This window comes from Grampus griseus (assembly GCF_964374135.1).
Source record: "Grampus griseus genome assembly, chromosome: 4".
Lineage (NCBI taxonomy): Eukaryota > Metazoa > Chordata > Mammalia > Artiodactyla > Delphinidae > Grampus > Grampus griseus.
The window spans coordinates 36529298-36552886 of NC_138997.1; the positions used below are offsets into that span (position 1 = coordinate 36529298).

At 36.5% G+C, this 23589-nt stretch overlaps 1 protein-coding gene across 3 annotated transcripts in view; it reads left to right on the plus strand.

The window, feature by feature from the left end:
• Positions 1-1826: 1826 nt before the first annotated feature.
• Positions 1827-23589, plus strand: part of MAPK10 (mitogen-activated protein kinase 10) — a gene marked incomplete at both ends in the record, with an annotated part of 165438 nt that continues 143675 nt past the window's right edge. For all 3 annotated transcript variants that reach the window (XM_082653758.1, XM_082653759.1, XM_082653760.1), the window contains one exon: positions 1827-1892. In XM_082653758.1, the coding sequence (XP_082509884.1) occupies positions 1827-1892 (66 nt within the window). The remainder of the gene's footprint in view (positions 1893-23589) is intronic.

Below are 23589 nucleotides of genomic sequence, written 5' to 3' on the forward strand. Positions count from 1 at the left end.
TATAACCATGCTTGAGAAGATAGTCTGGAATAAAGGCAGCCAGTGCCTCTGCCTGTAAGACATGCAGAAATATGAGAAGCCGATAGAGAATTGTCTCTAACAAGGACAATTCCTCCCTCCCCTTGCCCCAATATTTATGACCAATTGTCTCAGCTTGGTTTAATGCATAGTCTCTCCTTTCCCCAGATATCTTTAATACAGTCAGGTTTAAATGTCTATATTAACATAATTTAGCATAATCAGTTTCCATATATGTATGTGTCTGTTTCTGGGCTCTCTGTTCTATTAATCAGTAGTCTACCTCTGTATCCACCCTGCGTACCTTACTTACTACAACTTTATAATAAATCCTGATCTCTGGTAGAGCAACTCCCTCCCCAACCTCCACAAATACCCACCTTATTCTTCTTCAGAAATGTCTCACATAGTCTAGTCCTTTCATTCTTCCTTGTATTTAAAAAATCTACACAGGTTCCAATGTAAAATATTTTTTCTTGCAATTCAGACCTTCCTTCTGGGATTGTTTTGCTTGCTCCAGAATTTTGTTTGAAACTTTCTATAGTAAACTTTATGCAGGTGTCTCTGTTGTAACTTCCCACCATAGATAGCTTCCAAGCTTTGGTTCCTGTACTCTGCATGCTGCCCTTTAAAAGCTAAATTTCTGATCTTCAGACATCAGCAGATGGTCTGAGGATGAGTGACAGTTTCAGCTCATTTATTTCTCTGCATGGATCCTTTCACATTGTTTTCAGCCTTTCAGAATTTTTCTTGCCTTTTTTTGGGCAGCTCAGCTATTCATTTTAAAAGGCATTTTGTCTATTTCACCTAACCTTTCTAGAAGTTTTGCACTGAAAGTGGTTTTCAAGATATCTAATCATTCATATTGCCAGAAACAGAAGTCTTGTGTCAATAGTGGTTTTAAAATTGTTTAATCTCACAGAATTGTATCTTGCACACAATACATATTCAACAAAGTGTGTTTAATTGAACTGAATAAGATTTTGGTTGGGTTTTTCTGATGCTGCCTCATCATTCCCAAATAACCCAGTACCTAATCTGGCATTTCCACTGTTAGATTATTATCCTCTCCTTAAAACTTTACAACATTAAAAAATATTTTAAACATACAGAAAGCAATATACTTGAAATCTTTGTACTTACCACCAAGATTAAATACATGTTAACGTAGTGTCCTATTTTCTTTAATCTATGGTTATATGGGTAGATAACAAAGCAATGTATATTATTTTGTGTACTTTAAAATTTTACATTAATAATACAGTGATATTCATACTTTTTTGAAAGCTTATTTTTTTCCCCACTCAACATCATGTTTGAAATATTTTCCATGGTGATACCCTAAGCTTTGATTCAATTATTCCAAGTCCTGTCTGTAATTTTATTATAAATTAAATTTTATTTAATAGTCCCTTTATTCTACAACAAATATTCTTATTATATGTATATCCTCTTGAGCATGTATTTGAGAATTTTTAAAAATTAGTTGCCTAGAACTGAAAGTGTTCTATAATAGGATGTACTTAACTTTAACACATTAGGTATATCCAGTTTCTTATATCTGGTCTTTATGATTGTGATGACATTGATCATTATAGAAGATAGGACATTTTTAAACCTTATTTTATTATTTAATATTTACAATTTGTGAAAAGCACCTAGTACTGGTCTGGACAAGGATTATGCTGAATATATGTAGTGCCTGAAACCTTGTGTATAATTCAAATTATGCTGAAGTTTATACTATTCAATAATGAATAATTAGGTGATTTGGAAATTCATGCCCTCATTTTTTTCTATAGGTATTTATGAGCCTCCATTTATTGTACTACTGCAGTGAACCAACCTTGGATGTGAAAATTGCCTTTTGTCAGGTGTGTGTTCCTTACAGGTAAAACAAGGTACAGTATATTCACTTGTATTTCCATTTTGCCATCCCATCTTGCAAATGTTCCACACTAAAGTTAATGTTTATGTAATATTAAAAGTAGCTTAGGAAGTAGAAGCTGGTACCTAGATGCTTTTTTTCCCCCCCAGTTCGTTTATGTTAGAATAGGAATGAAGATAATTCTTTTTAATGTTTATAAATATAGTACTTGATCACTGCATAAAGTGATTTCTTACTAGATTTAACATCATTAATATGTCTTTTTCAAATCCTTAAAATGTGGTTTTATTCATCAAACTAGCTAAAGTCTATGATATTATTTTTCATCCAAGAACTGATGAGCCCCAAGTAGAGTACCTCTAGTACTGAAATATAATAATATGTAGGTAGTGCTCAGTTTGTTTTCTGATGTTCAGTTCTAACCAGTAGTTGATAACAAAGATAAAACAACAATAATGACTAATAAAGGTATCTTTAACCTACAGTGAACACTAGTGAGAATATGTTGTGCATGGACCAGATAAGAGTCTGCACTCCTGTGTTCATACAAGTGATATTCTTAAGAAAGAGCCCAGCTGGGGCACCTGTACCTACTCTAAGTATGTTTAGGTAGTTCTAACTTAAGCCTGTTGTCATGGCATAATTAATAGTGCTCATTTTTACTCTCAGGAATTTTTATTTGGCCAGTAAATTTCATGGTAACTCTATTCATACCCCAAGCAGAGAGCACTTCTGTTTTTTCTGTAATGATTTTCATTGCATGTTATCATCACGATGGGCTGAAAACAGAGAATGACATGCATCCCTTGAAACAGGTTTAAAGAAAAACTCTGCAGCTTCTATTATTTTAATACAATATTTTCTGATTCTAGAAGTAACATGTACTGATTATAGAAAATATATAAAAATACAAAGGGAAACAAAACATTGGTAAATCTATTCTCCCTGAGCGTAGTTAGAATTTCTATGGAAAAGTAAAATGTGTTACGTGCTATGAATGGGATTTACTGTCTGTTTCATCTCCCTGACCTGTAAATTCTTGCAGTGCCAAAAGCCTCAGACTTTCAGATAACTTCTCTTCTCTAACTAGAACTCTGGATCTGGACATCTTGGTTTAGAAATTCCAAATCTGCCACTGATTAGCCATTTACTTGTGAGCTTGGGCAAGTTAGTTAACCTTTCTGTGCTTCAGTTTATTTGTAAAAAGGGAAAAAAGTAATAGTACCTACCTTCTAGGTTTATGAGAATTAAGTGAGCTAATACTTGCATAGAACTGAGTACAGTGCTGGAATATATTTTTGTTAAATAGCTAACTAAATCTTAAATATATTTACATTCACTCTTCTGGTGCTCCCATTGAGTCCTAGTGTTTTAAATATTATCAGTATCTTGAATACTCCCCAGTTATATCTCCAACACAAACCTCTCCCCGAAACCAGACTCATAAACCCAATTGCTTGTTCTATATCTCAGCTCAGATGGCTAATAGGCATAGCAAATGATACATATACCAAACCAAACCCTTGATCTTTCCTCTAAAATTGCTCTGCTCTAATTCAGTAAATGCTAAATCCATCTTTCCAGTTGCTTAGAGCAAAATCTTCAGAATCATCTTTTGGACAATAATTTACATCCAATCTGTCAGCAAATTCTGTTGGCGCTACTTTAAAAATATATCTGGAATCTCACTACTTCTCACCATTTTCTCCAGCACCATTCTGATCCAAACCTGGATTATTGTAAGAGCTTCCACTTTTGCTCACCCCCAAATGGTTTACTCTCAAAACATCAGCAAGAGTGATATTTGAAAAATATAAGTGAGATCATGTCACTCCTTGGTTAAAAACAAAAAAAAGCAAAGCAAAACAACCTTCCAGTCAAGTGAGATGTCTTCCCATCTCACTTATGGTAAAAATTCTTAAAATAAATACACAAGCCTTTGCCATGTAGCCACCCGGACACCCCTCCTTCAAATGCTCTTCCTTTATTATCCACTTGGCTCACGCCTTCACCACCTTCAGGACTTGGCTCAAATGTCATTTTTAAGGGAGTCTTTCCTGCCTATCCTATTTAAAATTGCCCCTTCCTAATCTACACTGCCTACCCCACACCGACTACCCAACTTCCCTGTCTTTCTATTTTTTTCCCTCCATAACACTTTTTGGTATCTGATACACTATATATGTAACTAGCACGTTGCTTCTCTCTCTCTGCTAGAATGCATTTTTCAGTTGGGCAGGGATTGTTTTTCAGTGGTGTGCTGTGAGCTCACATACGCTCACAAGAGTTGATTGTGCACATCCCTTCTCAGCTTTAAGTTCAATGATGTCAAGTTGGTAGATTGAACTTTGTCATGATAGGAATATGTACATTGTGTAAATAAACAATTACTGCCGATAAGTTCTCTCCTCTCTCTCACCCCCAGCCATTTGTTGAACAATTAGCAGCACATGGTTGGGATTTTGTCTCTTTTGCACACTGCTGTACTGTAGCACTAAGAATAGTATCTGGCATAGTGTGGGCTCGCACCAAATATTTGCTTAATGAATGAATGATATATGTTTGGTTAATGCAATCAATTGCAACTGTGGTAGTGCCCTGGTGAAAAATGAGCAGACCTGAATTTCTGGTTAAAATATCTGGGCCTACCATTTGCAAGCTGTATGACTGTGAGCCATTTCCTTAGTGTCCATGATCCTAGCCATTTACCATGGGCATTAGTACTTAAGAAACAAACCACAAACAAACAAAAAAGTTTATTTTTTACATATTTCAAGATTAAGTCTGAATTTCAAAAATTATCAATAAAAAAGCCTTAAAACTTCAGCTATTACTTTTAATCCAAAGAGTTTTTTTGTAGGTTGAAGTTATTTTTAAATCAGCTCCCAAAATTTGGGTACAGATACAGAATGTCTATTTCTAGGAAGAGTTCTTTTAAAGCAAAGGAATAAAGAGAAGTGAAGCATGAACTTTCTTAATGACTCTGATTTTTTTGCTTACTATGAGCTTTTGATATCTAGAAAATATACATGCATATTCTGTAACTTAAAAATATCATAGCAAGCAGAATATTTCTAGTTGTGACTCAGAGTGCTTTATTTACTTTCCGGGTAGAATTTTTTTTTTTTTTTCGGTACGCGGACCTCTCACTGTTGTGGCCTCTCCCGTTGCGGAGCACAGGCTCCGGACGCGCAGGCTCAGCGGCCATGGCTCACGGGCCCAGCCAATCCGTGGGATCTTCCCGGACCGGGCCATGAACCCGTGTCCTCTGCATCGGCAGGCGGACTCCCAACCACTGCCCCACCAGGGAAGCCCAGGGTAGAATTTTTATTTGATGATAATGTTTATTTTTTTTCTTTCCTGTAGCTCTGAGCCTCATTTAGTATTCTAGTAATTTAAATAAAATACTGTATTTTTAGAGGCAGAATTATCTACTTGGGTTTACTTTCAAACTATGTGCTTTGGAAGCTTCTCATTTCATGAGATATCTCATGGATCCTTGGTATGCAGTGGTGTTTAACACCATCTCCAGCAGAGTTAGGTTGCTCCCAACTTCTTGCCACACAGACAATACACAAAGACCTTTAAGTAACTTGTCAACAATTAGTGATCAAGTGTATCCAGAATTCAGGTCTCTTGAGTCTTAATCTGTGGCTTTAAAAAATTATATCATATTTATAATTTTTTCACTGTTATCAGTAAGAAATCACAGAAAATATAGAAAATAAAATTGCCCAGGTAGTTATTTATCAACAGTAAATATGTACATTATCTGTAGTAGTATTAACCTTTTTTTCTTAGTTGAATTATTTGAAGAACATGGGATTCATTGAGCTACTCCTATTAATTTCGTTGCTTTTTTCTTTAAAAGAGATCAAGCAACTTTTGCAGGCAAGACGTTTCTTGTAATATTCTGGAGAGAAATTTGTCTTAGACGATGAAAAAATAATCTTTAGTTTGCACTTGTATGAATCCTTTACAAAAATATAGACTGACAGGGAATTGAAAGTGCAAAAGCTCTTGATCCTCCTGAGAAATAGGTAAGCCTTCGTCGCCTGCTTTTCTCAATTAAATAAAGAAGGGCAGAACTATTAAATTTCACTCTATGAATTTTTAAAAAAATCTGTGAAAAGTGCTATTTTTGAAACTCTGCTGTACTGAATAGTACAGGGCTTTATACACATGAAATATAAGAAATATATACACAGAGAGATAATGTGTGTTGGGAAACCTAATGCACACCCACTGGTGTCTACAGCATTTACCACATCCTGATTTGTGTTACCATTGGTTGTACAGGTTTGTGTTTTCCCCACTCAATGGTGACTGCCTCTGGGGCAGGGCCAGGGCATCTTCATCCTTGTCTTCCAAGCCTGGAATTCTAGCTTAATTCAGTAAATGTTCAGTAAATGCTTTTGGGTAAAAGAGGGTAAATAAAAACTCAGAAAAACACTGTGTCCTGTGTGGAAATTTGCTTGCCTTTCAAAATCAAGTCAACTTCTCAACATCTTACCATCTTACCATCTTGTATTATATTAATATATTTAATTGCATTTTGGTTAATTTGCTAATCATAAATCAGTGTTAGTCTAATATTTCTCTAAAAACGTATTAACTTATTGTCCTCTCTAAATGTTTACTGATGCATGAGTTGGTTATGAATCATTTAAAATGATTTCTTGATTTTCAGAAAGCCTGAGAGATAGAAGGTTCAAATCAGTGAATCAACAATTATGAGTCTAAGTAACACTAGAAATAAAGGGACTGAGCTCAGTGGGCTTCTTTCTGTTAGGACATAGAAACTCTTCATGCCTTCTTACATTGTCTATGCAATGAGACATCTACACATCGACTGATTATTTATTGATTCCATCATTCATTTATTCAACACATCTTTACTCAGTGCCTATAACATGTATCTGTAACTTGTAGAAATTAGGGGTACAGGGTGAGTATGGTTACTCTCCTCAAAGAACACACTGTCTAGTCTAAAGCACAGTAGAGAGTGGCTAGGCTTATAAACATAAGGAAAACCTATTCCACTTTGAGTTAAAAACCTCAGTGGTAACTATGGGCTAAACAATAACGAGTGAGAAAAGAAAACACCCCAATACTTACCAAATGCTTACTATGTATGATGACTTCACTAAGATTTTATTTCATTTAATCTTTAGAGTGCCATTAATTACCAAGACAGAATTCAATTATGTTTTATTCTGGGATTGGAAATCTCAGCCATTATACTAGAAGGTCTTTCTCTAGTCCCATTATGAACTTTTTGAAATCTTCTATCAGTTATACAGTGTTTTGACTGAAGTGAGTAGCAACTAAATATAACTAAGAAAAAAATACTATGATTAAATGCAAAGAAGCTTAAGATTCTATTGGTCACCAGTAGGAAAAAAAGAAGACTTTTATATATATTCCAAAGGACAGTTGTGATATATAAGGTCTAAAATATTACTGGGGATATGACAGAAATAGCAGTCTCTTTGTAGAGCTCTTACTAACAAAATTGTTCTTCAGTGTTTTTTGAGGTCTTAGTGTTTTTTGGTATAGCACCTTGTTAGATATGATAGCCAAGACTGAGCATGTTGAATTTTTTCTAGTTAAAGCAATGCTTTTCTTATAATAGATATAAAATATTACTAGATGAGTTGACTTGTTAACTAAATGTTATTTTGCTACTCTAATGTCTGGATAACAAAAGCAATATGTGTGTATATGTAATCATTTTCCTAGCCACAGATGATGGCTGTTCTAAATAAATAAAAACTTAACTCTTCAGCAAATTTCAAAAGAGTAAATTTAGTGTTACATTTGTGTCTTCTACCTGGGGCAGTTTTTTTCTTAAGATTTATTAAGTTATTCCAGTTAATAAATAGATTCAGTTATGTTACTAAATCTTATCTAACAAAAAATGTACAGGTCCTACTTAAGATTCGGTTCTGTAATGATGAACTTCTCTGTATTAGTTTATGAGTATGTGTTTGGTTTGCTTGAAGCACATAAAGTTCGGACTTGACTTCTTCTTGAATGATCTTGACCTGAATGTAAATGTAGCTTAATACTATGAGTTTAATTATGGTTGAGGTAGTAATCAGTTAAGTGAAGTTATTGCTTATATCTGTCAAAATTGTTATGCTGTAAAATATCCCAGAATTATCTGTGGTTTTTCAGTGCATAGTTAATAATGCTGTGTCAGAAAAGCACCAAATTGTGGATTTCATTTTAATCTATATAAGTGTTCCTAAGAAATCAACTAATTCCTTAAATACACTGTTTTAATTTATTACACTTTGAATGTTAAGACTTTAGAAAATATATTAAATGATGATTTTTCTTTTCTGCACAGGCATTTTCTGAGGTTGTGGTGTGTGATAAGCAAAGGCTGAATTTTTCAGTAGGTTAAGAAAAATAATGTCCACTTTTGTTCTGAGTTCTAAAACCAATACTAATCAGGAATGTGTCATTCAACTCTTCTATTGTTCACCTTCTCTAAAGGTGAATATTTATTTGGCTGTTTACTCGATACATCTCTAACTCATTCTAAAAAAAGGCAAGGTAGTTACAAAATACATATTTAAGAGAAGAAAACCAATATGTTGAAGAATGTGTAATTACTAAAATTAGGTATAAATTAGATCTTTTTATAATTGTACAATGAGAGAATGATAATAATATCATATAGGATTTAAGAATAATATTCTTTATGGTATAAATGAAAATAAGACTTTAATGTTCCATATTTTTTTAAAATAATGTATATTTTAGTTCCACTTTGATTCAGAAATTTTTTTTTAACGTCTTTACTGGAGTATAATTGCTTTACAATGTTGTGTTAGTTTCTGCTGTATAACAAAGTGAATCAGCTATATGTATACATATATCCCCATATCCGCCCCCTCTTGTGCCTCCCTCCCACCTTCCCATCCCACTCCTCTAGGTGGTCACAAAGCACCAAGCTGATCTCCCTGTGCTGTGCAGCTGCTTCCCACTAGGTATCTATTTAACATTTGGTAGTGTATATATGATAATGCTACTCTTCACCTTGTCCCAGCTTACCCTTCCTCTACCCTGTGTCCACAAGTTCATTCTCTACGTCTGTGTCTATTCCTGCCCTGCCCGTAGGTTCATCAGAACCTTTTTTTTTTTTTTTTTTTTAGATTCCATATATGTGTGTTAGCATACGGTATTTGTTTTTCTCTTTCTGACTTACTTCACTCTGTATGACAGTCTCTAGGTCCATCCACCTCACTACAAATAACTCAGTTTCATTCCTTTTTATGGCTGAATAATATTCCATTGTATATATGTGCCACATCTTCTTTATCCATCATCTGTGATGGACACGTAGGTTGCTTCCATGTCCTGTATATGGTAAATAGAGGTTCAGTGAACATTTTGGTACATGACTCTTTTTGAATTATGGTTTTCTCAGGGTATATGCCTAGCAGTGGGATTGCTGGGTCATATGGTAGTTCTGTTTGTAGTTTTTTAAGGAATCTCCATACTGTTCTCCATAGTGGCTTTATCAATTTACATTCCCACCAGCAATGCAAGAGGGTTCCCTTTTCTCCACATCCTCTCCAGCATTTATTATTTGTAGATCTTTTGATGATGGCCATTCAGAGTGGTGTGAGGTGAAACCACTGTGGTTTTGATTTGCATTTCTCTAATGATTAGTGATGCTGAGCATCTTTTCATGTGTTTGTTGGCAATCTGTATATCTTCTTTGGAAAAATGTCTATTGAGGTCTTCCACCCATTTTTGGATTGGGTTGTTTGTTTTTTTGATATTGAGCTGCATGAGCTGCTTGTATGTTTTGGAGATTAATCCTATGTTAGTTGCTTCATTTGCAAATATTTTCTCCCATACTGAGGGCTGTCTTTTCATTTTGTTTATGGTTTCCTTTGCTGTGCAAAAGCTTTGAAGTTTCATTAGGTCCCATTTGTTTATTTTTGTTTTTATTTCCATTTCTTAAGAGGTGGGTCAAAAAGGATTTTGCTGTGATTTATGTCATAGAGTGTTCTGCCTATGTTTTCCTCTAAGAGTTTGATAGTGTCTGGCCTTACATTGAGGTCTTTAATCCATTTTGTGTTTATTTTTGTCTATGGAGTTAGGGAGTGTTCTAATTTCATTCTTTTATATGTAGCTGTCCAGTTTTCCCAGGATCACTTATTGAAGAGGCTGTCTTTTCTCCATTGTATATTCTTGCCTCCTTTTTCAAAAATAAGGTGACCATATGTGCATGGGTTTTCTCTGGGATTTCTTTCCTGTTCCATTGATCTATATTTCTGGTTTTGTGCCAGTACCATACTGTCTTGATTACTGTAGCTTTGTAGTATACTCTGGAGTCAGGGAGCGTGATTCCTCCAGCTCCGTTTTCCTTTCTCAAGATTGCTTTGGCTATTTGGGGTCTTTTGTGTTTCCGTACAAATTGTGAAAGTTTTTGTTCTAGTTCTGTGAAAAATGCCAGTGGGAGTTTGATAGGGATTGCACTGAATCTGTAGATTGCTTTGGGTAGTAGAGTATTTTCACAATGTGGATTCTTCCAATCAAAGATTGTGGTATATCTCTCCATCTGTTTGTATCATCTTTAATTTCTTTCATCAGTGTCTTATAGTTTTCTGCATGCAGGTCTTTTGTCTCCTTAGGTAGGTTTATTCCTAGATATTTTATTCTTTTTGTTGCAATGATAAATGGGAGTGTTCCCTTAATTTCACTTTCAGATATTTCATCGTTCATGTATAGGAATGCAAGGGATTTCTGTGCATTAATTTTGTATCCTGCTACTTTACCAAATTCATTGATTAGCTCTAGTAGTTTTATGGTGACATCTTTAGGATTCTCTATAAATAGTGTCATGTCATCTGCAAACAGTGACGGCTTCACTTCTTTTCTGATTTGGATTCCTTTTATTTCTTTTTCTTCTCTGATTGCTGTGGCTAAAACTTCCAAAACTATGTTGAATAATAGTGGTGAGAGTGGACAACCTTTCTTTCTTCGTGATCTTAGTGGAAATGTTTTCAGTTTTTCACCATTGAGGATGATGTTGGCTGTGGGTTTGTCATGTATGGCCTTTATTATGTTGAGGTAAGTTCCCTCTTTGCCTACTTTCTGGAGGGTTTTTATCATAAATTGGTGTTGATTTTTGTCAGAAGCTTTTTCTGCATCGATTGAAATGATCATGTGGTTTTTATTCTTCAATTTGTTAATATGGTGTATCACATTTATTGATTTGAGTATTTTGAAGAATCCTTGCATCCCTGGGATAAACCCCACGTGATTATGGTGTGTGATCCTTTTAATGTGCTGTTGGATTCTGTTTGCTAGTATTTTGTTGAGGATTTTTGCATCTATGTTCATCAGTGATATTGGCCTGTAGTTTTCTTTCTTTGTGACATCTTTGTCTGATTTTGGTATCAGGGTGATGGTGGCCTCATAGATTGAATTTAGGAGTGTTCTTCCCTCTGCTATATTTTGTAAGAGTTTGAGAAGGACAGGTGTTAGCTCTTCTCTAAATGTTTGATAGAATTTGCCTGTGAAGCCAGCTGGTCCTGGGCTTTCTTTTGTTGGAAGGTTTTTAAGCACAGTTTCAATTTCAGTGCTTGTTATTGGCCTGTTTATATTTTCTATTTCTTCCTGGTTTCTGTCTCAGAAGGTTTTGCTTTTCTATGAATTTGTCCATTTCTTTTAGGTTGTCCATTTTATTGGCATATAGTTGCTTGTAGTAATCTCTCATGATCCTTTGTATTTCTGCAGTGTCAGTTGTTTCTTCTCCTTTTTCATGTCTAATCTATTGATTTGAAACTTCTCCCTTTTTTTCTTGATGAGTCTGGCTAATGGTTTATCAATTTTGTTTATCTTCTCAATGAATCAGCTTTTAGTTTTATTGATCTTTGCTACTATTTCCTTCATTTCTTTTTCATTTATTTCTGATCTGATTTTTATGATTTCTTTCCTTCTGCTAGCTTTGGGTTTTTTTTTTTTCTTCTTTCTCTAATTGTTTTAGATGTAAATTTAGGTTGTTTATTTGAAATTTTTCTTGTTTCTTGAGGTAAGATTGTATTGCTGTAAACTTCCCTCTTAGAGCTGCTTTTGCTGCATCCCATCGGTTTTGGCTTGTCGTGTTTTCATTGTCATTTGTTTCTAGGCATTTTTTGATTTCCTCTTTGATTTCTTCAGTGATATTTTGGTTATTTAGTAGCGTATTGTTTAGCCTCCATGTTTTTGTGTTTTTTACAGATTTTTTCCTGTAATTGATATCTAGTCTCATAGCTTTGTGGTCAGAAAAGGTATTTGATACGATTTCAGTTTTCTTAAATTTTGCAAGTTTTTATTTATGACCCAAGACATGATCTATCCTGGAGAATGTTCCACGAGCACTTGAGAAGAAAGTGTATTCTGTTGTTTTTGGATGGAATGTCCTATAAATATCGATTAAGTCTATCCGTTTTAATGTGTCTTTTAAAGCTTGTGTTTCCTTATTTATTTTCATTTTGGGTAATCTGTCTTTGGTGATAGTGGGGTGTTAAAGTCCTTTATTGTGATTGTGTTACTGTCGAGTTCCTCTTTTATGGCTGTTAGCATTTGCCTTGTATATTGAGGTGCTCCTATGTTGGGTGCATAAATATTTACAATTGTTATATCTTCTTCTTGGATTGATCTCTTGATCATTATGTAGTGTCCTTCTTTTTCTCTTGTAATAGTCTTTATTTTAAAGTGTATTTTATCTGATTTGAGAATTGCTACTCCAGCTTACTTTTGATTTCCATTTGCATGGAATATCTTTTTCCATCCCCTCACTTTCAGTCTGTGTGTGTCCCTAGGTATGAAGTGGGTTTCTTGTAGACTGCATATATATGGGTCTTATTTTTGTATCCATTCAGCCAGTCTGTGTCTTTTGGTGGGAGCATTTAATCCATTTACATTTAAGGTAATTATCAATATGTATGTTCCTGTTTCCATTTTCTTAATTCTTTTGGGTTTGTTATTGTAGTTCTTTTCCTTCACTTGTGTTTCCTGCCTAGAGAAATACCTTTAGGATTTGTTGTAATGGTGGTTTGGTGGTGCTGAATTCTCTTAAGTTCTTTGTTTGTAAAGGTTTTAATTTCTCTGTCAAATCTAAATGAGATCCTTTCTGGTTAGAGTAATCTTGGTTGTAGGTTTTTCTCTTTCATCACTTTAAATATGTCCTGCCACTCCCTTCTGGCCTGTAGTGTTTCTGCAGAAAGATCAGCTGTTAACCTTATGGGGATTCCCTTGTATAGTATTTGTTGCTCTTCCCTTGCTACTTTTAATATTTTTTCTTTGTATTTAAGTTTTGATAGTTTGATTAATATGTTTCTTGGCGTGTTTCTCCTTGAATTTATCCTTTATGGGACTCTCTGAGCTTCCTGCACTTGATTGACTATTTTTTTTCTATGTTAGGGAAGTTTTCAACTATAATTTCTTCAAATATTTTGTCAGACCCTTTCTTTTTCTCTTCACCTTCTGGGACCCCTATACTTCAAATGTTGGTGTGTTTAATGTTGCCCCAGAGGTCTCTGAGACTGTCCTCAATTCTTTTCATTATTTTTACTTTATTCTGCTCTGTGACAGTTATTTCCACTATTTTATCTTCCTGGTCACTTATCCATTCTTCTGCCAAGTTATTCTGCTATTGATCCCTTCTAAAGTATTTTTAATTTCATTTATTGTGTTGTTCATCATTGTTTGTTTGCTCTTTATTTCTTCTAGATTCTTGTAAAATGTTTCTTGTATTTTCTCCATTCTATTTCCAAGATTCTGGATCATCTTTGCTATCATTACTCTGAATTCTTTTTCATGTAGACTGCCTATTTCCTCTTCATTTGTTAGGTCTGGTGGGTTTTTACCTTGCTCCTCCTCTGCTGCATATTTCTCTGTTTTCTCATTCTGTTTAACTTACTGTGTTTGGGGGCTCCATTTTGCAGGCTGCAGGTTCATACTTCCCATTGTTTTTGGTGTCTGACCCCAGTGGATGATGTTGGTTCAGTGGGTTATGTAGGCTTCCTGGTGGAGGGGACTGGTGCCTGTGTTCTGGTGGGTGGGGTGTATCTTGTCCTTCTAGTGGGCAGGGCTGCATCTGCTGGTGTGTTTTGCAGTGTCTGTGAACTTAGTATGACTTTAGGCAGCCTCTCTGCTAACAGGTGGGGTTGTGTTCCTGTCTTACTAGTTGTTTGACATGAGGCGTTGAGCACTGGAGCTTGCTGGCCATTGGATGGAGCTGGGTCTTAGTGTTGAGAAGAAGATCTCTGGGAGAGCTCTTGCCGATTGATATTATGTGGGGCCGGGAAGTTTCTTGTGGTTCAATGTCCTGGGCTTGGCCTTCCCACCTCAAAGACTCAGGCCTGACCCCCAGCTCAAGCACCAAGATCCTGCCAGCCACACGGCTCAGAAGAAAAGCAAGAGAGAATAACAAAAAAACAAAAACAAAACCAACAGAACCCTAGTATAAATGGTAAAAGCAAACCTGTACAGACAAAATCACACAAAGAAGCATATACATACACACTAAGAAAAAAAGGAAAAAATATATATATTAAAAAAAAGGAAGAGAGCAATGAAACCAATAAGCAAATCCATCAATGATAAACACTAAATACTATACTAAGATAAAAATAAAACCAGAAACAAATTAGACACAGAAGGCAAACCCCAAGTCTGCAGTTGCTCCCAAAGTCCACTGCCTCAATTTTGCAAACATTCATTGTCTATTCAGGTATTCTTCAGATTCAGGGTCTATCAAGTTGACTGTGGGTATTTAATGTGCTGCTCCTGAGGGTGCTGGGAGAAATATCCCTTTCTCTTCTTTGTTCACACAGCTCCTGGGGTTCAGCTTTGGTTTTGGCCCCACCTCTGCAAGTAGGTCTCCCTCAGGTGTCTGTTCCCTGCCCAGACAGGAGGGTGTTAAAGCAGCAACTGATTAGGGCTCTCTTGCTCACTCAGGCTGGGGGTAGGGAGGAGTATGGTAGTCATAATTGGAATGTGGGGTGAGCCTGTGGCAGCAGAGGCCGGCATGACGTTGCAACAGCCTGAGGTGCACCGTGTGTTCTCCCGGGGAAGTTGTCCCTGGATCTTGTGACCCTGGCAGTGGTGTGCTGCATATGCTCCGGGGTGGTGTTGTTAGTGACCTGCTCTGGCACACAGGACTCTTGGTGGCAGCAGCCACAGAGTTAGCAGTTCATGTCAGTCTCTGGGGTCTGAACTGATAGCTGCGGCTCACGCCTGTCTCTGGAGCTTGCTTAGGCAGTGCTCTGCTTTCTGTGGGCACACTGGGAAGGAATCCCCTCTCCTCACACACACCAAAACAAAGGTCTCTTGCCTCTCCGGCAGGTCCAGACATTTTCCTGGACTCTTTCCCGGCTAGCTGAGGAGCACTAGCTTCCTTCACTCTGTCTTCATACAGACAACCCCAGTCCTCTCCCTGGGGTCTGATCTCCAAAGCCTGAGTCTCAGCTCCCAGCCCCAACCTGGCCCGGTGGGTGAGCAGACAAGCATCTCAGGCTGGTGAGTGCTGGTCGCCACCGATCTTCTGTGTGGGAATCTCTCTGCTTTGTCCTCTGCACCCCTGTTGCTGTGCTCTCCTCCATGGCTCCGAAACTTCCCCCCCCACACACCCACCATCTCCGCCAGTGAAGGGGCTTCCTAATGTATGGAAACTTTTCCTCCTTCACAGCTCCCACCCAGAGGTATGGGTCCCATCCCTATTCTTTTGTCTCTGTTTTTTCTTTTGCCCTACCCAGGTACGTGGAGATTTTCTTGCCTTTGGGGAAGTCTGAGATCTTCTGCCAGCATTCAGTAGGTGTTCTGTAGGAGTTGTTCCACATGTAGATGTATTTTTGATGTATTCGTAGGGAGGAAGGTGATATCCACGTCTTACTCCGCCACCATCTTGGAAGTCCGATGTTCCATATTCTTAAATGTAGCATTTCAATTTTCCCTTCCAAAAAAACAAAAGCATGTTTTACAGATTAAGTCAGTGAAATCCAGATAACTCACTTTAAACATTTTGATTCTTAAATGAATTTTTCTTCTCCTTATGATGAAACAACCTTTTCCTCCTACCCTGAGAAAGTATTTTTTAAAAATTAACCGTTATTTAATTAACCTTGAAATTTTGTCCCATCTTGATTATATAATACCTCTTATTATTGCCTATTTTATGCTTCTTTTTTCTTTATTAAAGACAAATTGCAGATATGCAGATCAGAAGTGTACATAGAATTCAAGGTGATTAGCTTAGTAGTTAGATCATTGTGATAATGAAGCCGGCATTCTAACTTTGATCCTGTAAGGGACAATTTAATATTAAGCTCCATGAGGACAGGAGCTTTATGTTCTCAGTGCTTAGAACATTACTTGGCACATTGTAAGGCCAAAAAAAAAATTTATTGAATGAAAAACATACTGCAATAGTGGATAGACCTCAAATCTCAGTAACTTATTAGAACAAAAGTTTATTTCCTGTTATACAAAGTCTAGAACAGGTTGGTAAGGACTCTCCTCTATCTGGTGACTTAGGAATTTTGTCTTCTGTCATCTTGTGACTCAGGAACTGCCATCTTGTGATGTCCAGTTAAGGCATCACAGTGTGGAAAGAGGTGGATTGTAGAGGCACACCTCTTAAATGCCTCTGCATTTAGATGATACCTGCCGCTTCTTCATGTAGTCCACTGGCCAGATACAGCAACTTGGCCCCAACAGAACTGCAAGGGAGCTGGGAAATGTAGTAGAGCATGTGGGTACCCACAGAACAACTGTCTTCACCACAAATGAAAACACAGAAAAGTATTTTATTACCTGACCATTCTGAACCCTGTTGGTTATACATTGATTTTATAGCAGTATCATAGTGTCTTGGGATGGCACTATGGCCCAGGCCAACTTCTGGCTAAAAACATTCTAAAACTACTAATTAGCTATGTCTTTAAATGTTATCTAACTTCTCAATAATAATGATAACTATAGTACTAGTAATAGTAATAATAATAACAACAAACAACTTTTTTAAAAAATAAATTAATTTTATTTATTTATTTTTGGCTGCATTGGGTCTTCATTGTTGTGCAGGGCCTTTCTCTAGTTGAGGTGAACGGGGGCTACTCTTTGTTGTGGTGCGTGGGCTTCTCATTGCTGTGGCTTCTCTTGTTGGGGATCACGGGATCTAGGCACACGGGCTTCAGTAGTTGTGGCTCATGGGCTGTAGAGTGCAGGCTCAGTAGTTGTGGCACACGGGCTTAGTTGCTCCACGGCATGTGGGATCTTCCCGGATCAGGGCTCGAACCCATGTCCCCTGCACTGCTAGGCAGATTCTTAACCACTGTGCCACCAGGGAAGCCCAACAACAAACAACTTTGTTGAGAGTTTCCTGTAAGCTTATACCATGCTGAGAGCTTTACATAGATTAGCACGTTTAACTTTCCCACTAATCAAAAGAAGTAGATTACAGGCATACCTTGTTGCATTGTGCTTCACTTTATAGTACTTCACAGGTACTATTATTTTTACAAATTGAAGTTTTGTGGCCACCCTGCATTGAGCATCTGTATTAGTGCCATTTTTCTAACAGCATTTGCTCACTTCGTGTCTCTGTGTCACATTTTGGTAATTCCCACAGTATTTCAAACTTCTAACTTATTATTATATTTTTTATTATATTCTGTGATTGGTGATATTTGATATTACTATTGTAATTATTTTGAGGGGTACAATGAACGGGGCCCATTTAAAATGAGGACCTTAATTGATAAATGTTGTGTGTTCTGACTGCTCCACCAACAGGCTGTTCCCCTGTCTCTCTCCCTCTCCTTGTGCCTCCCTATTCTCTGAGACACAAAAATATTGAAATTAGGCCAATTAATAATCTTACAATGCCTTATAAGTATTCAAGTGAAAGAAAGTGTTGTATGTCTCTCACTTTGAATTGAAAGCTAGAAATGATTAAGCTTAGTGAGGAAGGCATTGAAAGCTGATATAGGCCAAAAGCTAAGCCTCTTGTGCCAAATAGTTAGCCAAGTTTTGAATACAAAGGAAAAGTTCTTGAAGGAAATTAAAATCACTACTCCAGTGAACACACAAATGATAAGAAAATGAAACATCCTTATTGCTGATATGGAGAAAGTTTTAGTGGTCTAGATAGAAGATCAAACCAGTTACAACATTCCCTTAAGCTAAAACCCAATCCAGAGAAAGGCCCTAACTCCCTTCAATTCTATGAAGGCTGAGAGAAATGAGGAAGCTACAGGAGAAAAGTTTGAAGCTAGCAGAGGTTGGTTCATGAGGTTTACGAAAAGAAGCTATCTTCTTAACATTAAAGTGCAAGATGAAGCAGCAAGTGCTGATGTAGAAGCTGCAGCAAGTTATCCAGAAGATCTAGCTAAGGTAATTAATGAAGGTGGTGATACTGAACAACAGATTGTCAACATAGACGAAACAGCCGTCTGTTAGAAGAGGATGTCATTTAGGACTTTCATAGCTATAGAGGAGAAGTCAACGCCTGACTTCAAATCTTCAAAGGACAGGCTGACTCTCTTGTTAAGGGTTAATATACCTGGTAACTTTAAGTTGAAGCTAATGCTCATTTGCCACTGCAAAAGTTCTAGGGCCCTTAAGAATGATGCTAAATCTACACTACTTGTGCTCTAAAATGGAACAAGGCCTAGATGACAGCACATCTGTTTACACTATGGTTTACTGAATAATTTAATCCCACTGTTGAGACCTACTGTTCAGAAAAAAGATTCCTTTTGAAATATTACTGCTCATTGACAATGCACCCGGTCACCCAAGAGCTCTGATGGAGATGAAATTAATGTTGTTTTCGTGCCTGCTAACACAACATCCATTCTGTAGTCCATGGATCAAGAAATAATATCCAGTTTCAAGTCTTATTATTTAAGACATTTTGTAAGGACATAGCTGCCATAGACAGTGATTCCTCTGATGGATCTGGGCAAAGTAGATTGAAAACCTTCTGGAAAGGATTCACCATTCTAGATGTCATTAAGAAAATTTGTGATTCAAGGGAAGAGGTCAAAATATCAATTTAACAGGAGTTTGGAAGAAGTTGATTTTAACCCTCATGGATAACTTTGAAGGGTTCAAGACTTCAGTTGAGGAAGTAACTGCAGATATGGTGGAAACAGCAAGAGAACTAGAATTAGAAGTGGAGCTTGAAGATGTGATTGAATTGCTGCACTCTCATGATAAAACTTTAACAGATGAGGAGCTGCTTCTTACGGATGAACAAAGTAAGTAGTTTCTTGAGAAGGAAACTACTCCTGGTGATTATGCTGTGAAGATTGTTGAAATGGCAACAAAGGATTTAGAATATAACATAAACTTAGTTGATAAAGCAGCAGCAAGATTTGAGAGGATTGACTCCAACTTTGAAAGAAGTTTTACTGTGGGTAAAATGCCATCAAACTGCTTTGCATGCTACAGAAAAATCATTCGTAAAAGGAAGTCAATCGATGTGGCAAACTTTACTGTTATCTTAGTTTGAGAAGTTTCCACAGCCTCACCAACCTTCAGCAACCACCACCCTATCAGTCAGCAGCATCAACATTGAGGCAAGAGCTTCCACCAGCTAAAAGATTATGACTCGCTGAAGGCTCATTATGGTTAGCATTTTTCAACAATAAAATATTTTAAAGTTAAGGTATGTATTTTTTTTATACTTAACAGACTACAGTGTAGTGTAAGCCTAACTTTTATTTGCACTGGGAAATGAAAAAAATTGTGTGACTCACTTTATTGTGGTGATCTGGAACAAAACTCACAATTTCTCCAAGATATGCATTGTACTGCCCTCATTCCATAAATAAGGACACTAGGGCTAAGATTGTAAAAAGCTTGCCCAAGGCCTCACAGTAAGGATTCTTAGATAAAAGCTGAATTTTTACCCTTTGCTGAAATCCTCACTCTAGGATTTCTCAAGTGCAAAATGAGAATACTAAGTCTTACATGAAATGATTTATTAGACACCCAGCACAGCATCTGGTCCTAATACTAGCTTGGTGCTTAGTAGGTATTCAAACAGTACTAGCTGTCTTCCTTTATATAAAAAGAACAGGCAGGCAGAAGCCATGCCTGCCTGCTCTACTATTGATTACTCTTATGTGCTTTTTCACATAATTGAAAATTGTGATTAAACATAATGTAAGTCTTAGAGTTTTTACTGCATTACTGATTTATAATAAGCCATTGATTCCACAGAGCAACCATCTCTGGGCCAACCAACATAAAAGTGATTTAGATTCCACACTGTAATCCTCCTTGAAGAGTAACACTTCAAGAAGTTGAATGGGGAAAATATACTCAGGACAAAACAAAATCTAATCCTTAATGTTGTTAAGGATTATCTCAGATATCCCTCTTTAAAACTAATATGTAGATAATTTGATTCGGATTTTAAATGGATTGAACGCATGCCTTTCTGCCATAACAAACAGAGTAGCTGGCATTGTTTCTGCTGACTTTATATAACAATCTTGGAGGGGCAAGAGCAACTCAACATGCTGGCCATAACTGTAAGACTGAAGAGCTCAATATCATTTGTGTCAAAAGCAGAATCACCACTTTTGGCAGATACTTTTCAGTATCCAAACGACAAAATAATATCCAACAGATTGACCAGTTCATTTTCTGGAGATGCATTTTGTAGCGAATTCATCTTAGCTATCCTGTTGAGCTAGATCAATGTTACATCCATAGCATCTTCAATAGTGCCTGGCATATAGTAGGTGCTCTATAAACATTTAACAAATTCTAGGCAGCTCTGAAAATCCAGCTTTCCATCAACAACACAAGATTGTCTACTTCAGCCCTGAATTGTTTAGTGTTATGTTCAAACTCCAGTCTGAGACAATTGATAAATGAAAGAGAAGGATGTGTTATTCACTCATCTCTCTCAAGCTCTATTCCTACAGCTCACCTTATCATAAGAAAACTACATCACTGTTCTAAGTTATTTTAGCTGAACTAGTGAATGGTTTAGTAAAAGAAGAACACATGTTTTGGAGTTGGACAAACTTTAATTCATATTAATTGATAGCACTAATCAATAGTTCCAAGACTTTGAGCCAATTAACAGCTCTGTATGCCACTTTCCTCATCTGCTGTTAGTGTTAAATATAGTATTTAACAGAATACAAAGTTCACCTTTACTAGGTAAGTGACTAATGCTGGTTCATCTTTCTTTCTCCCCTTGTCTTATTGAGAGGTGATATCATATGAAGCATATTTCTATGTCTTTGATGAAAAAGTACTGTATCTACTGCCTGTTGTTTGATTCCAGGGTTATTATATAAAGAACTACTGAATATTTTTTCCTGGGGTTGAGTGCTAGAGAAATTTTACCTTTCCTATGAACTACTGTATGGTATACTTTATGAAATTAATGACTCAAAACTTGCCACTCACTGTGGTCTTCTTGTTGTCATGTTTTTCCTTTGGCTTGCTGGAAGCGTGACACTAACTTTTGTGCTCAAGACAGTAGATGTTCAAAACTTAAGTCTTCTGGTAAAACAGTCATCTCTTAGCCTGCTTTATTTGACATTTATTCTTAAAACTGGATTTAATGGTTTTATTGTTTCTATATCTTTTATGGTGAGCTGCACAAATCCTTTTTGAAACCATACAGAATATAAATAATAAATGAATGAAGGAATAAAATGACTTGGTTTCATAGGTGTTAAGTGCAGAACTAATCCAGACTTGGTGCTCTTTTCAGCTGAAACTGAAAGTTTTATTCAAGAGAAACTAAGGAAGTGTAACATCTAAAAATTCTTAAACCTTAATGTTTCCTGTTCAGGAACTGACTAGCAGTAACACAGGCCAGTCATGCACAAGTGAAAATGGGGAGGGAGTGAAATACAGGTTATTAAGTCTGAGAAAAATGCAATCAAAGCTTTGGACACCTGCAGGATAAGATCAGTAATGTGGGACATTTTTCTTTTCAAACTCCATAGCTATGGGCTAGCACCTGAACTGATGATAGGAATCATGACACAAGCCCTTTCTTATAGGTCTGTGTAATATGCTGTCTTTTCACAGAACAGATTATATTCAAATTTCCTCTCTTCCTATCAAACTGCCAGCAGCAATAAAGTCTTCTTTGAATTTAGCTTAAAATTTTTTTGGCAGATAGGGTGCAAGGAGGAAATGAGTTTGCTTTGAATTTTTTCAAAGAAAATTTTATTATATCAATATAAGATAAATCATTGAGTCATTTAAATATAAGATTAATATTCAGTGGGGGAATAAGTTACTTTTAAAATTAATTTGAATCAATGGTAGAATAGACTATTCTAAACCTGTAGTTATTTTGAGCCGTATTGATCTCCAAAAGTCACCACTGTGATGTTTTTCATTTTTAATATAACATTTCTGATTTATAATTAATTTAATAAACATCTTAATTTTTTCTCTGGAAAAACACTTTTCATTTTGACAAGCATTTATGAATACCTGTGAGTTTCATACATTCTTCTCAAATGTTTTAGTATAAATTTAATATAAATAGATGATGGAATGTTTATTTTCATGAGATAATTGAGAGAAAATTGACTGGACACTCTATTGTAATTGTGAGATAGGAAAACACATCCCGGGAAAATGACAGCTGGGCCTGCTTATAGAGGTGCTGATACCAAGGAAAGTCATCATGGCATTATTTTTAACTTCCACATCCTTTGTTTACTTGGTTTGACCTGCATTTCCTCCAGTTTTTGCCACTCCAACTAGCCTTTTTTGAATGGTGACATCTCTTACTCTTCTCTAAAATAGTGGTTCTCCAAGTGTGGAACTTGTTAGAAATACAAACTCTTGGCCTTATCTTAGTCCCACTGAATCAGAAACTTTTCAGTGGGACTCAAAAATCTATGTTTTACAAGCTCCTCAGGTAGTTCTGATCCATATTAAAACTTCAGAATCCCTGACTTAAACTATTGGCCAGTCATGCCTTCCCAGTACGAATTTCTGATTCTTCCTGTCTTGGGTTCAAATCATCAGTTCTGTGATCTGAATAGGAATATACTAAAACATATAACGGGTGAAAAATCTCTTCAGCATTGATAATATTTTTCCATAGTGTGCTTAATGACATATTTTCATAGGCTTATTTTTATTTATTTATTAAATTTATTTATTTAATTTTTTTTTTTTTTGCGATACGCGGGCCTCTCACTGTTGTGGCCTCTCCCGTTGCGGAGCACAAGCTCCGGACGCGCAGACTCAGCGGCCATGGCTCACGGGCCCAGACGCTCCGCGGCATGTGGGATCTTCCCGGACCGGGGCACGAACCCGTGTCCCCTGCATCGGCAGGCGGACTCTCAACCACTGCGCCACCAGGGAAGCCCCATAGACTTATTTTTAGAGAAAAGTTTATATTTGAACTTTATAGTCATGATAAGACTGCATGGAAATTGAGGAAGGAAATTGTGTGTGTATGTGTGTGTGAATTCACAGATTTTACAATGATGATTTTTAATCTTATTGTGAGAAATTATATGCTTTCAAATGGATAAAAAAATCACTGAGTAGCTTTTATTTTAGAAAATGTGTCAGGGCATTAGGTATTTAATTTGAATAGATTTATTTGTTTCTTTTTGACTGGGAATACTTTTGTAGCTAAAATTTTGCTCTTAGTCTAAGCT